This window comes from Dromaius novaehollandiae, chromosome W (genome assembly GCF_036370855.1).
Source record: "Dromaius novaehollandiae isolate bDroNov1 chromosome W, bDroNov1.hap1, whole genome shotgun sequence".
NCBI lineage: Eukaryota > Metazoa > Chordata > Aves > Casuariiformes > Dromaiidae > Dromaius > Dromaius novaehollandiae.
Window position 1 is genome coordinate 20,675,936 of NC_088130.1, and position 15,363 is coordinate 20,691,298.

General features: G+C 42.1%; 1 protein-coding gene across 7 annotated transcripts in view; it reads left to right on the forward strand.

The window, feature by feature from the left end:
• The window catches only part of LOC135324157 (tyrosine-protein kinase SYK), a 56,586-nt gene extending 45,288 nt beyond the window's left edge, over window positions 1-11,298 (forward strand). For all 7 annotated transcript variants that reach the window (XM_064499760.1, XM_064499756.1, XM_064499758.1 and 4 more), the window contains 7 exons: window positions 1,747-1,840; window positions 2,581-2,758; window positions 4,045-4,254; window positions 4,696-4,885; window positions 6,303-6,443; window positions 6,672-6,784; window positions 8,411-11,298. In XM_064499760.1, the coding sequence (XP_064355830.1) occupies window positions 1,747-1,840; window positions 2,581-2,758; window positions 4,045-4,254; window positions 4,696-4,885; window positions 6,303-6,443; window positions 6,672-6,784; window positions 8,411-8,483 (999 nt within the window). In that variant the 3' untranslated portion in view covers window positions 8,484-11,298. The remainder of the gene's footprint in view (window positions 1-1,746; window positions 1,841-2,580; window positions 2,759-4,044; window positions 4,255-4,695; window positions 4,886-6,302; window positions 6,444-6,671; window positions 6,785-8,410) is intronic.
• The last annotated feature ends 4,065 nt before the right edge of the window (window positions 11,299-15,363 follow it).

Below are 15,363 nucleotides of genomic sequence, written 5' to 3' on the forward strand. Positions count from 1 at the left end.
GGAAGTTGTCCAGTGCAACTGTAATCTCTTTTTAGGAATAATACTGAATAGCTCGTAGTAATTAGGAATCCCCCCCCCCCCAAAAAAAAAAAAAAAACACCTAAGAAGCCTTGGTATGTGCTTGGAAGCAATACAGGCTATACAAAATCCACAGACTAAAATCACTGTGGCCTCAGTAAGTATAATTCCATCTGATTTTTTTTTTTTTTTTTTGACACCTCAGCCTTGGGGCTGGCTGGTCGGTGCAGCCCCTGGCCTAGGTCAGAAGCAGCTCATGGGCCCCTGTGCCTTATCCTGAGAGCAGCTGGCCTCATGGCGCTGATCCACAGGACTGAGCACCATTGCCCTTCCCGCCCTGGGTGCCACCACGCTCATCCCAGAATGATCCCGAGTGTTAGTCCCCTATGTGGGGTTTGCTGTAAGTCCACATATTAAAACCACTTCTGTGTCACCCACCTGGGCAGATCACTTCATTATGGTTTAATGGTCTGCATCGGCTGGATCAGATGCTTCCCCTGCAAAATGCTGTTTCCCCGTGATAGAGCTCCTGCTGTATCCAGTAATTCAAGCCTCAGCATTTCTCAAGCTCTCTTTCTCCTTACCTGAAAACTGCGGCTTTGTTGGAGGGCAACTTATGCCACTGAAAGCTTCAGTTATTAGAAGAGAAAAAATTGATATACTCAGATATTTGCAAAATAGCCCCTCTGGTGTTTGGTAAGTACAGTAAACACTTGCTTCTTATTGGAGCTCAGCAACCTTCTTTTGATGTCTGAATTTCTGGTTTTGAGTGACACTCTGCTAGGAAGATGAGGTCATTCATTGATAACCTTAGACCTTTTTTCTACTTTTTTCTTTTTTTTTTCTTTTTTGTTTTACTTAAAGAAAAGAGAATAAACTGCAGAAAAAAGGTTCTGTAATTCCCTGTTCTTGAAAGGATTCTCTCACAGTCCACAGACAGGAGACAGCAGGTTATAAATTTCTGCCACCTATGCCATATTGTGGTGCACACTCCTGCAAGAGCCATCACCCAGCCAAGGAGCTCTGGAGTGGGCTGGGTTTGTGCTCGGATGGGTTTCGTGAGCTCCGTGGTATTCCTCAGACAGAAGGATCAAGGCAGAGGGGTGGTATTTGAACTATATGTCTCAAGCGTGGTAGGGAATTAGGTCATTTTCTCCCTCCCTGGACCATCACAGAGCAGACAGACTGTCCCATAGTAGCCGGTCCATGATGTCTGGTTTTTCAGGCTTATTAAAATAATTTCTATTTACTCTTGTTTCCTCAAAGTAATAAAAGTGAAGTCATTCTGTAACACCCACAAGAAAAACAAGTTTTTTTAATTTGAATTTCTCTATGACCTAGATATGGAGAGAGATTATGGCGGGGATGAGGGGGAGAATAGATTAAAGAGAAATCCTTAGGACTTCCAGTGTTACATGGAAGCATGTAAATTTAACATGTGCAGGATAAGATTTGTGCATGACCCAGTCCAGTTAATTCTCTCAGATCAAATGCTCTGAAATATTTGCAGTACCTTTTTATGCTTTAGCAGTGTGTGTTTTATTTGGCCTGCATATTTACTCAAGCAATAACCTCCGGAATGAGATAAGCTTTGTTTGATCCCTTTCTTACTCTCTGATTCTCACCTACATGTCTCTTGCAATCATTATGCCATAGTCATCTGGAAAAAAAATGTATTTAACTTACCTGTTCGTTGCTAAACAGAAAAATTCTGTTTGTGTGCTACAGCAACAGTCACCTATTGCTTACTCCGCTGATGAATCAGCATCTTTTAATCCTTATGTGCTCCAAAGGACGAGAACGCTCATGGGAGCTGATACAGGTAGGCAGAGTAATTTATATCATGAAAAAAAAAATGTTTCTGCTAGAGGTCTCTGCTCCACCTGTATTTCTTTGTTTTCCTGCATATATTCCATGCCATTTCATGTATTGGTATAGCTGGTATCATAGCTAAAGCCTGGTAGCAGAGTTTGCCAGATGTCAGCATCTGTTGCAAAAGTGATTTAACAGAAATCCCTTTTTCCATGTTGAAGTGGAAGACTGTTACCTCCTTGACTCTAAAAGCTGCATCCTCCCAATTGATAAAAAAGACTTGTGCCCCACTGAATCCACAGTGCAAAGCTGGTACCTAGGCTCTCTGTAAGATGCAATGAAAAGATGAGTGCCTAAAACTGAAGTACACCTGGCACAGCGGTCTGAATAAAGAATTGCCTGAGGTAGCAAATAGGAAATACTAAGGTAAAGGGCAGCTCTTAAACTCTCCTTCTGACAAGGACCCATGTGCCTAATACAGCTACTCCACATAACATAGGAAGAGATGTCTTCTGGTTTCCCTTTTATCCAGTTGCTCCATAGTTATAGCACTTCCTCAGGTGGAGGTCACGCTTTTTTGGGATGTTTTAAAGTGCTTGTGGTTGGACTGCTTGTGGGTTCTTGTAATACTCTCAGTAAAGCAAACACAAAGATGTGATTGATGATCGTGAGCATGGAAAGAGTGAATATAGTACCTGTGGCAGCAGAATATTCTCATAACCTGTAATTTGTTCGTTGTTTGAACTGCAGCTGATCAGAGAGAGGCCTTACCCATGGACACTGAGGTCTATGAAAGTCCATATGCTGATCCAGATGAAATGAGGCCCAAAAATGTCACTCTTGACAGGGATTTGTTAACCCTGGAGGATGGGGAACTTGGCTCTGGCAACTTTGGTACAGTAAAGAAAGGGTTCTATAAGATGAAAAAGTAAGTGTTCCCTTCTGTTTTTATGGCGTTTGATGTACAAAAGCTTTAGCTTGTATTTTTTGGAGCGGAAATAATGTTTGCATGTCATTTGGTGTGTCAGACTGTACCTACAGGAATTTGGGCTAAAATTCACCAGCTTCTCTTCCCTTACACACTCATTTTCCTTTTGAATTGAGGCACCTCCTTGCCTATAGCAGAGTCGCCTCCCAGCCATTTTTTCGTCTGTAAATTGGGGAAATGCCCCTTACAACTATTTACTCTCCTGGCAAGGATTGTGTAGCGGGGAGCCCTCTGCTTTCCTCCATAATTTGGTTGGGCAGTCATGCTACTTGGCATTTCTAGTCTACACAGCCTCTCTACAAGAACCAGAGAGCTATGGACAGCTTACTTGTAACTAAGGGATTTTTTTCCCTTAAATAACTATGATAAATACCTGTTTCTTGAGGCTGGAATGTCAATTTTCAAGAAAACAGAGCATGTTGTGGCCTGTCACTGTAGAACTGCTGTCAGAACGGACCCTGTTTAAACTGGCAGAAATGGGAGCACCTGACAATTCGTGCATTTGCATAACCAAATGCTGTCAGTATGTTGTTTAAGCCCCTGGACTGATCGCACATGAGCTTTCACTGTTAAAAGCTAGAGGTACTTTTTTAACCACAGGCTTTTAGAGCCAGGGAGGATTTTTCTTTTTGCTGTACAGGCTGAGGGGCTTCAAGTGGTTCTGGTGCGGGCTTGTGTATTTGCTAACCTTGTTTCACACTGGTAGTTCACAGTTGAGCTCTGTCGGTCTCATCAGCGACTTTCTCACGCAGTTGTGTGAGCAGGTTACAGCAGCAGGCTCAGTTGCCCAGTAGGTCAGAGCACTGCCTTGGGACCATGCAATGCTGCGTTTTCTAGGCTCACCCCCAAAACGCCCCACTGCTTAGCAAGGCTCTTAGGGTTTTTCTTCTGGGGATTCTTTCAACAGTCAGACACTTTTTAGGGAGCTTTTTCATTATTCCTGGTCTTTTTATTAGTTGAGAATAGCCAGAAGGGGCGAGAAAATTTTGTCCAATACATCTGGGTTGAGGCTTGTTAAGACCTTAATGACAGCTTATATTTCTGTGAAGTTTCTCCCATTCTCCCTCTTTTGCTTAGCTGTCTTCTGACAGAGAGATTCCTGTTACAGTTGGGTTTTTTTTCCCCTCCGAATGTTCAGTTCTGTCTTTTCTCAGAATTTGAAGATTGTATGCATTTGCATGCAGATTTTTCTGCAACTAATCCCAGAACTGGATTCTCCTTTGTAGGGGTGCCAAGCCAGTGGCTGTAAAAATTCTTAAGAACGAGAGTAATGATCCAGCCATAAAGGATGAACTATTGAGAGAAGCGAATGTAATGCAGCAACTGGATAACCCATATATTGTCCGAATGATAGGCATATGTGAAGCTGAGGCCTGGATGTTAGTAATGGAAATGGCTGAACTTGGGCCCTTGAACAAATTTTTGCAAAAAAACAGGTATATAAGCTTCAATTTCATTTTTTAGAGTTTATCTAAAGAGAAAAAATGAGACAGGTCCTTTTTTAGTCTTAAATTAAGTGTAATTTTAAATTGCAATGCTGTTATTGTAATAATTCTTTACAATATTTACTCTTATCTGGGGCATGATTATCTTGCGCGTGTCTACCAACTATCAAATATTTATGGTAAAATAGAGCATTCTGAATAGAGGAAAAATTTCCAGATGTCTTTCAATAGCTCTTTGCTGATATGATCACACTTTGTCTTGCTTAGGACATTCTTCTGCTGCCAGTTCTAATTAAAACTTAGCTAAAAATAAATGGACCAGGTTGCTATTATGATGTGGGGAAGGTCATAGTGCAGATTTGTATTGTAGCTCCATGAAAAATCATGAAAATGAACTACTGACCTCTTAAAAGATTCAATTATGATTTTCAGACATGTCACAGAAAAGAATATAACAGAGCTGGTACATCAGGTTTCCATGGGGATGAAATACCTGGAGGAGAATAACTTTGTACACAGGGATCTGGCTGCAAGAAATGTACTATTAGTCACCCAACATTATGCCAAAATCAGTGACTTTGGACTTTCTAAAGCTCTTAGTGCTGATGAAAGTTATTACAAGGTAAGTTTTGCACAGAATATCAAATCTGAATAGCAGTATAGCTTAAGATTATTTTCAGTTGAAGTGCTGCTGTTTTCAAAAGTTGAAAATTAGAAACACTATAATAGATATATCATGTATTTTTTTAGCCTGCTAGCAGCTCACTGAAACAGATTTTCAAAACGCATCATCAACATAAAGAGATGGGTAGGAGGAAGAGGCCGGTTCCTTCTTTATTTATTTCCTTTTTGATGAACTTGTAATTAGAAGGTTGAAATTTATTGTGGAAATTGGGTACTTCCTCGTATAAAAGGAGGAAAATGTCTTTGTTGCAGGTAGGAACTTTTCAGCACGTATGTTTTTCACCATCTCCAAGCAAAATTCAGGCCAGCACACTGTATTATTGACTAACAGAACTGCATTTTGGGAATGTGCTGAAAAAGTACACTTGGTAAATAATCACTCGAGCTATGCAGAGTTCATTTAGCTTGGCTTTACATTAATTTGACCTCTCTACAGCTAAAGGGACTGAAATAACTGCCATGTTTAATAAGGTAAAACCATCCTTGGGAGATGCAGGCTCTTATCATGTCTGCATCTTTTATTCTGACATACTGCTCCTGCAGTTCAAATTATTCCTTTCTTCTGCCTTTTCCCTTTCATCAGCCCTTTAAAGCCAATAAGCCAAGCCATGAAATGGAGCAGAGGAGGAACAAGCAAATACTCCTTTCCGATAGCCTTCCTATGGGAACAGTAGCTGCTGCCAGAAAAAGCAGTAACATCTTAAATCACTGCACCTAGCCTAACCAGAGCTGCTTGTTAGAGGTCTGAGATTTAGTATTAAAGGCCTGTTCCCTTTACAAGGCTGTGAAACGCTGTGGGACTGCTTCACTAGGACGAGCACTGCACTCTGATATCTTGACACTTGTGTTGTCGTAATAGAGTGTAACGGCAGAATTTAATCAAATTGCCGTTTGCCACAAGGCAGTCATTGCACTTTGAAATGAAGCATCGACTTCAAGTAAATATGAGCCTCAACATAGCTGGGTATCTATCTCTTGTCCTCTTGTGGAGAGGCTAGATGAAAAATCTTACTTTTAAAGAGCAACTTACAATTGAATGCCGCTACAGGCATAACTCCAGGTCATTTAGTTAAGCTTTGCTGTGGCATAACGTTCAGTTCACTGTTTCATTTAGAAAGTGGAAGATTATGAACAGTTTAGTAACAGTTTTGAAGATGCTTCTGCATGTTATCCCTTAATGCCAACTACATCAGACAGAAATGTTGTGCTACTTAGTGCAAATGTGTGCAGGCATTTTGACTCCTTTCTGTTACATTTTCCAAGTTAACTTGGTCTACATGAATTCTGATGTTGTTTACTGCTTACTGCTGTGTCTCTAGCCTGTTTTTTTTCTTTTCTATTATGGCTTACTTTAGGCACAAAGTCATGGAAAATGGCCAGTGAAGTGGTATGCTCCAGAATGCATGAATTTTTACAAATTTTCTAGCAAAAGTGATGTCTGGAGCTTTGGGGTTTTAATGTGGGAAGCTTTTTCTTACGGACAGAAGCCATATAAGGTGAGTAGCTCTAGCTGCCAATTTTTTTGTCTGTCAAAATTCAGAACATATGTGAACTTATCCTACCTGGAAGTGTGGTCACAGCTCAAAGCAGGCCTTAGCTACCCATCTGTGACAATGAATGAGTCAAAGGATAGCCCCAAAATTGGCTCTGGGCCTCTGTTTGTTTTATGCTGGCATGTATACTGTAATCATTTGTAACTCAGAAAACTTATCACCCAACTCCAGGGAATGAAAGGTGGCGAAGTTGCACAGATGATTGAAAGAGGAGAACGAATGGAGCGTCCCGAAGTCTGTCCAACTGAAGTCTACGATTTAATGAAATTGTGTTGGACATATAAGTGAGTGTGATGTGATAATCTCTCTCTTAATGGCATTTCATTTTAATCTACTTAATAGCCAGAAAGGAAGCAAGAAAGGTATTTCATAACATATCCTTTCAGCTGGTGTTTAGCTTACAAATAACCTCCAAACTAAGGATTCAGTTGTACTTTCAAATGAAAATGATTTGAGGTAATTGTGGTGTACACAAGAAGCTGATTTTGCACATCTGGTCCATTTTTTGACGGAACACTTAAATACAAAAAACAGGGTATTGTCAAAAACAGTCTTTCCTCAGAGATATCAGTCTGATATACTTGGAGAATAACATTTGAAATGAAGTGAACGTTTTTCTTTCTGTTTGGGATTGTATTTTGTTTCATTTTCTTTTCCAAAGCCTTTTCTTTACTGAAAAGTAAAAGAAAGTCGTATTATTCCAAAATGTTCCTTCTGTTCCTCAATTCTTAATAGTTTTGACCTTCTTTTTTTCCTCTCTTGTTTCAAAATATCCTCAACTTGGATTTTGTCTTTTCAAATCTTACTTAGCACTTAAGAAACTTTTTTTTCAGCTCAATAACTTTCCACAAGTTTGTTATGAAAAGTAGAGCAGAAGAAGATGAACTAAAACCTATCTAATCTTTTCTAATTGGTATATTGAAAAAAGCATGAAAAAATTTGGTTTATAATTTATCATTTTTAACTATTCTGTCGAAGTCACTTTTTACCTGTCGGAAAGTTTTCAGATAGCACCCAAATCCCACTGTGACATGACTTTCTCTTCCAGGTCAGAGGATATGTGTGTCAAACAAAGGTCTTTGGATTCCACTTCAGGAGCTGTAGTATTTCACTTTTAGATACCTTGCTTCTTTATCAGTTTATTATACCTAGTACTTGAGAAAGAGCATGGAGCCATAAAATAATTTCTGCCTTTCTGTTTGACTCAAAGAATGACGTAACAGTTGTAGAGTGAATCAGGATCACTTTTATTAGGCTCAGTTATGTAGTCTTAAATAACGGCATTTAATAACTATATCATAAAAGAATGTTGCTGTCTATTTATTTGTATTAAAATGTCCTTGATAGAGGAAATAAAAATGAAAAAAAAAAGAAAATGCAATAAGACTGCTCAAGTCAGGCAGTCAATATGTTACATACTTTTGCCAGGACTTGTTCTCAGTTTAGTCATATTCTTCCAAATCAACAAAGATCTGCAGACACAGAGGAAAGCAAGATATTATGGCCACACATCAAAAGACTCCTCTTAATGGTGCTAAGCCACTCCATATGATTGTAGTGCCTGTTTTAAGGCAGACATTACACTGTGAATGTTCTCTTCTCTAGATTATTACTGAAGTAAATGAGGTAGAAAATAAAAGGGAGCTGATTTAGCATTTCTTTCACGTAATGCGTTCACGGACCATAATCCACAAAGTAACAGGCATGCAGGTAAGTTCCACTGACTGGGTGCTCTGCAGCGACATTTGCCACTTGGTATTCATTTTGCAGCAACATTTTGGTAGCCTTAAAGGTATTGTGAGCAGCTTTATGTGAGCCATGACTGAGGTAAAGTCTGAAGTGTTACAAGGCCCTCAAGCCTTTTACAACGTTCTCCTTCCCACACAGTGATATTTGTCGTCTTTTCACAGCATTGATGACCGACCAGGATTTGTCGCAGTAGAGCTGAGATTACGTGACTACTATTACGACATTTCCCACTAACAGCACAAAGAAAAGCAGCTTCGTCTGTCTTCAGCAAGCACCTTCTGAGGAGCTACAGCCGTCCATGTGTTCAGTTTCCGAAACCGAGTGACTTTGATTTTTGTACTGCCACTTTCACCCCGTAAAGCTTTAAGCTAAGCCCTGTGTGTGGAATTGCCTTTGCTTGCTTTCTGTGCAATATCCAGCCCCAAAACAGGGTGTCAAAGGTGGAGGGGCCACAAAGCGTGCAGAACGGACAGCAGCACAGATGCTTAGACTTCTGCTACGTTCTACTTTATTTACATCTTAGTGACATATTTTGCTGTGGTGTAAAACCTATTTAATATCTTTCAGCTCTCTTCCTCTCTTGTATTTGAATGTAGATTGGGATTTAGAGTCTTGTTATTAATTTTCTTAGCCCTTGAATACGTTGAGTTGTTCCAGCCTTCCCCTCCCCATGGAGGAACATTATAAACATTTCTCACTGTGTAAGAAATTCACTGTGAAAGTCTGTCAGTCACTTTGACTGACAGCATGTTTGATTTTTACCCCCAAGTCCCTTTAAAAGCAAATCCTATTCTTTTCAGTAGTAATGTGAGCCGAGAGCAACTGGGAGATCTGAATTTCTAACGTTTGGAAAGAGAAAAGGAATCATCAGCTCCTTTAAGTGATACCAGCTTCTCTCTTTCCTCACGCCACGTGGAAGCCCAGCTGTCCCCCAGGGCAGTATTTTCTTCCTGGTGAAACCTAGGAACTCAGGGACATGTTCTTGTCTGGGGGCAAGACATATCAGCACCTAAGGAAATGATTTGGGGTTTTAACATAAAGTCCATGACTGTGTTTCCTAAAAAGCCAGCTGTACGTTGAAAGGTAAAGAGTAGCACCTTTCTCTCTCTGTCCTGTTTCAGCTCTCTCCAGAGATCTTTTCCATGCATCTCTTTGGGGTATACCAAAGCCCCTTGTGCAGCAAGGTGAGCAGCAGACACTTTTTTTAATCTTTCTTTGAAAGCATTTGAGATTCACCACAGCTCATCACCTCAAAGCTAAATTTCACCCCTAGCTCAAACATTTTTAAACTGGCTTATGTTTACTTTTGTCCTCTCCTAAATGTATTTGCCTGTTAATAATCCTTCATCTTGCGTTAGGCTGCAAACCCCATAAGAAAAGGTCTTTGTCTTACTCCTTTTTTTAATGCACCATGCAGTGTCTCCAGTACTGTATAAGTATAGCAATAACAACAACAAATAATGTAGTCAACCTTTGTTCCTGTTTGTACCTTTATGCTTTCTTTGTCCTGTCTCATTTTAAATATTCTAGATGTCAAAATTTCTATCACTTGTTTCCCACAAACAGTCACTTTACTGGCATTTACATATATCTCAGGAATCTACACATGTTTCATCTACTGGATATAAGTTTCAGATGAATATGAAAAATAAGATTTAGAGATAGATATATTTATTGTATACAGCTGTTTAGAGTATCTGTGTTTAATTGTGGTATTATCAGGGTATTCTTAGAGATGCAGTGGTATTTTTCTCTCTAGGGAAAGAAATTGAAGAAACTGTTGGTGATTAGAGTGCAAAAGTGTTAATTTGCATTCTATGATAAACAACTATAAACAAATGTAGGATTCAATGTAAAATAATTAGTCTCTTTTTAATAATTATAGGTTCTGCTCTTCCAGAAATACCTGGTCATTTTTGGTAGTTTAATTTTTGAGTGTCCAAATACTCCAAGTCCAACTACCAAAATACTTCAGAAAGCATATGCTACTGAGATACTCAGTAAAATGAACCATGTTTCAGATGTGACCTGATCCAAATGTGATTTATAATGAAGCTGATTGATTGATTTTTTTTAAGAAACATTTTTCTACAAGAAGAGATGTCTAGAAGTTCCCTATAGCTGTGCATATGTGGTTTTTAGCATTATCCCTTTTGCAGAGAAATTGTCAGCGCTTGTACAGTCAGTGCATTTATGGGGAGACCAATTATAAATCAGTTGCACAAATCCCCACCAGCCAGCAAGTGACAGCACTCAATTTCCCTGTGATATATATATATCTTAAAGCGTTACCTAATGCAACAATACTGGAGGAATATTTCTTCCCCTTACTTCTGAGTGAATGCCCCGATTGGTGTTACTTGACTATTTTTAATTTCACTATATTGTAATAAAAGTTTACAATTCGTAGGAGTATTTTGAAGTATTGTGAAATAACTGGATTAGATTTTTAAGCTGAGATTAAAGACATTGTTTTATAAAATATGTTGATATAACAAGAATCCTTTGAATATCTGTGTATGTGCTTTCTATCAAATGCTTAACGCAGAGAAGAGAGTGTGTATATACCAAATTACTGTGAGTGTTCATCTTGTGGAAAGACTGAGATTCCCTTATTGACACCGAACCGTACCTGACATGACAGATGAGCCTGCTGAAATCAACTATGTAGGTTTTAAAGTCGTGTTATACCACCATGGAGCCTCCCTTAAAAGTGCAGGCAAGTGTTCTAGGTTTTCTGAAAGGAGAGAGGACTTCTTTCATCTGACTCCCTTTGCAAGCTCCAGTCCTCAGCAAAACGAAGACAGGATGTGACGGAATGCAAGTATGAATAATAATAACAAAAAGCCTGGAAGACAGACAGCTCCTCAAGATACTTCACTTCAGAAGGATCGCTGGGTGATTTACATACACTCCTATGGTTGTTTTCTTGAGTAACAAATCTGGCCTAAGTTTTCCTCCCTCCCACTTGTGGGACTGCACCATCAGCAGGGTCACTGATAGAAGCTGGCGCTCAGAGTAACCCTTCAAATAAAGGGGCTCTTGTCTGTTTGGTTGTGTGTGGCTTGGGGGGGGGGGTTGTTTTTGTTTTTTAACTGACTCATATCAGAAATGCTGTTTGGCAGCGCAGTTGGTTGTGGCAGTGGCGCTAAGGGGCAGCACGCAGGAGCGTGGAGGAAGGGGAGCTGGTGTGAGCGGCTGGGGGAAGGAGCAGCAGGCGCGAGGGTGTTAAAAGAGCTTTTCAGTGAAAGGAAAACAGTGTAGTTACAGCTTCGGCTAGGGCTCAGATCTACAAAATCGTGGCTCCTCTGGAGCACTGGAGGCCACATACCTTTTCCTTTAACGTCCCACCCAAACTGCACTAAAACTCCTGCCCCCAGTCTCCCCCTGCTTCGAACACTAGGCAAAGAGGGGATTTGTAATCAGAGAAACAAAAAACCCCATACTTTTTACATTTGAAATAATTGCAGTCAGAACTGGAGGTTTGATAGAGTGAACATGTGGGAACGGCCGGGTGGGTCTGATTTTGTGCGAAGGCAGCTGTATGGCCTGGCCCTGCCAGGAGGTGGCGAGACCTGAACACGTTTCGGCTCACGCATTTGTCTCTAAACGCTTCATTTTCTGGCACTCTCTGCTTCATTCTGGTTATTCCTACGTATATGCCGTACAAAGTAACTTGTTAATTTATTCACTGTTTGCTGTGAAGCAAGTTCCATGTGAATATAAATCATGATATTAGTTGCAAATGATTAGCAAGTATTTCTGGGACGCTTTGTCCCCGTTTTCTTTAACTGGTATCAGGAACAGGGAATTCCAGAGAGAACAACACCGAACATGTCCCACACGCACATACAAGGGGGTGGGTGCTGCTCCTGATTGAGAGAGATGCCTTCTCCAGGGCTGAAATGAGCCCAGCTCGGGGATGAAACATGGCATCTTTAAAAGTCATGTGAGAATATTGCACAAGTTTTGGAATGGAAAAGGACCATGACTGTGCTGAATGGTGCAGGGGAACATTAAGCTGGCAAATATAATTACCAGCCCTAAGTGCAGTCAGGACAGAAAGCCTCTAACTCATGCAGGAGAAGAAAAAACAGAAAAACTTCCAAGCATATAATGCTTGACAGCTACAGTGAAGAAACCCCAAACCAGAGGCAAAGCAATCCCAGATTCAGATGGAAAAAGGCCACTTCAAGGGTCAACATCACTGATTCCCCAAGTACTACACCACATGGTGCAATGTGGATGCAAGCGAGCCCAGGACACGATCGTGTCTCAGTCCCTGTTTCCCTGCCGGTGGGCCCAGGGATGGTTGTAAGGCTGCTGTGCAATGTTCAACAGCCAAATGCCTCCTCCTCCTCCTCCTCCCCCTCCTGCTGTAACTATGGGGAGCTGGTGCTGAGCCTGCAACACCTGCACTGTCACAGCCAGATAGCCTGTGACATTATCATAAGGTTTGCAGCCAAATTTGGCACTGGAAAAGGAAGGAAGGAATGATCGGAAAGGCGAGGTGTGCAGGGAAAGGAATTATCTTCTATTAGCCTGACTAATACTGCTGGAAAAAGAGAGACAAGCTTGCACACCTTTCTTCAGGTGACACATCACTGAAAGAGTTGCTTCGCTCATACCCGACTAAAACAACATCCCTCCAGCCACCTAGAGCTCTCTGAAGCCAGGCTAGTACCGTGCATTGCTCACCAAATGAGTACTTTTCTCTGTTGTCATATATGTGCTAATTGAGGTGAATACCCACACAGCTCCTTGGCATATAATTAACTCTGCACTGAGTGTCCACACAGCTACCCTGGGGCTGGGAGCCGTGCGCATTTCTTGATAACCAGAGAAGCAGAGGAAACAAGAGGGAGCTGGAGAAAGCATTGCCTTGCTGGCTATTAAAATTCATAACGTTGAATTCAAATAGTGCCCTGATGCCCAACCTTGTATATAAGTACCTAGACCATTAACTCTCCACAGCTGTCCACCATCATAAATGCTTTACACTGGCAGGGTAGGGCACTGCAAGTCACATCTGGGCCTTGCATTACTCCAAAGGGCCAGCTCTTGGATGAAGCCCACTATTGTGCGGCAGCAGCTACAGCTTCCTCCTGGCGTACTCAGAGCTACAGCAGTTCAATAAGGTGCGTGCTGGGCTCCCCGTGCCTCTCGCCAGCTCAACTGTAACATTAGAAATACAAAATAGGTTTGCGAAGAATGGGTACACACACACACACACACACACACACACACACACACACACACAGGCACTTTTCCCCCTCTAATCCTACCTGTGTTTGATATTACCCTCTCCTCCTGCCTCTATTCTTACTACATAGTGGTATCTTTAGATCTTGTTTTAATTTGTGTGCAGATTTCGTCAATGTTGTCAAGTGATTTCTATCAAACTGGTGTATCAGGTAACTTGTGCTCCAGTACCCCGGAGCAATGTGCAGCTGGCAAACAGTTACTAAAGCTGGTCTTGCATTGTATTTCTGAAAGACAGCAAGAAAACTGCACAGAAAAAAAAGGGTTAGAGAGATTATTATCAGGAGATAATATTAAATGGCAGTAATGTAATGTGGACACATATTAGGCTGCTCAGTGCCCAGCTGAGGCCTCTGGCAGCCACAGGGATGTAGCAACACCACAGCAAAAATCCCGGATGCTCCTGCCTTCCAACCCCAGTGCACCAGTGCACCAAGCAGTCTTTCCTTTGACAAATACATTGTTGGCCCTGTCATTGATATGTGCCTGTCTTTTTGCCTATTTTAAGAGCAGAGATCCACTAATGTTGCTGCTTCCCCAAGGGCATGTAGTAATCGGGTACTATTTTTAAATGGTTCGGTCAGCCATGACTTCCTTTTTATCTGTCCGTGCTGTGGATGCTGCAGGGAGCGAGCATGGCATTCTTCATCTTTTTGTGGTTTCTACTTATAAGGAATAGACAGGACAAACAGCGCTTCTTATTAGTGCCGGCGTACTAATGCGAGCTGGATTACAGGCTGAAGTGCAGCCTGAATCATGCCTCAGAAATGCACCCTCCAGTGTCACATTGTACCCGAGTTAATGCAAACCAGAACTCACAGTACACAAGCACGAGTACAAAGCTCTCAGTTTGTTCCCAAAGCTCCCACAGCTTCTTCTGTGCCAGCTATGAAAAAAAAGAAAAAAACCCAACAACCTAATAATCCGACATGTCCTGTGTGTGTTTGCAGAACTTCACGTAGGCTACTCCTTCAGTCATCTGATTTCAAGGAACATGAGGCCTTAAGGAAGAAATATGCTTCTGATTTGCGCAGATATTGAGGGCTGGTCCTCTGCTTCCCTGCCTCCAAAGCCTCCCGAGCTGGCTGAAGGGCAGCTGGAAGCACCGGCAGCAGGAGAGGCTGAGCTGAACCTGGGCACTGCTGGTACCTGCAGTGGGATGCTGGAGCTGAGGCCTGCCCCGCTCAGTGCCATGGCCGCCACTGCCGCATTTTGGGCACACAGCAGGGTCTTGCTTGTCTGCGGCCGCGGAGCGCGGGGAGCCTCGGCCGGCCGGCCGCCAGCCCCAGAGCCAGCGCTGCAGACTGGGGAGCTCCCGGCTGTGTACGGGCAAGGCGCGTTATGGCAGCAGAGTTACATGAGAACGCTCTGCTGTTGTGTCACCGCATGTGTTTGCTTTTCTGCTTTGGACAATGTCCTATTATCCCTTAATTTACATGTACTTTGCTTACACCGTGGTACAGGACCTAATGTACCAGGCAAGCACGGCTGAGGACAGCCACCTTGAGTACGTGCTACCTATTCTAAGGGCTGAGTCATAGAAAAACAATAATTAAAAAAAAAAACCCATAAAGCAGGCATAAGGCTTTTTAGTTTTTATGTGGGTTCCGGTCCTTTCCTCCCCACAGCCCTCTCCGGCCCGCCGTGCCGTGGGCCCTCGAGCAGCATGACGGACAGGAGGCAGCGCCGGTGTCACCCTCCCCTCGGGCCTTGCCAGCGCCTGGCTTCCCTGCGGCTCCCAAACGGGAGGGTGCCCCCAGAAACCAATGGCCTAAAACACAACCCAGGGCAGAAAACACGCACGCTGCATTCCCCCCCGCCCCAGACAAAAATAACCATTAAAAAAAAAAAA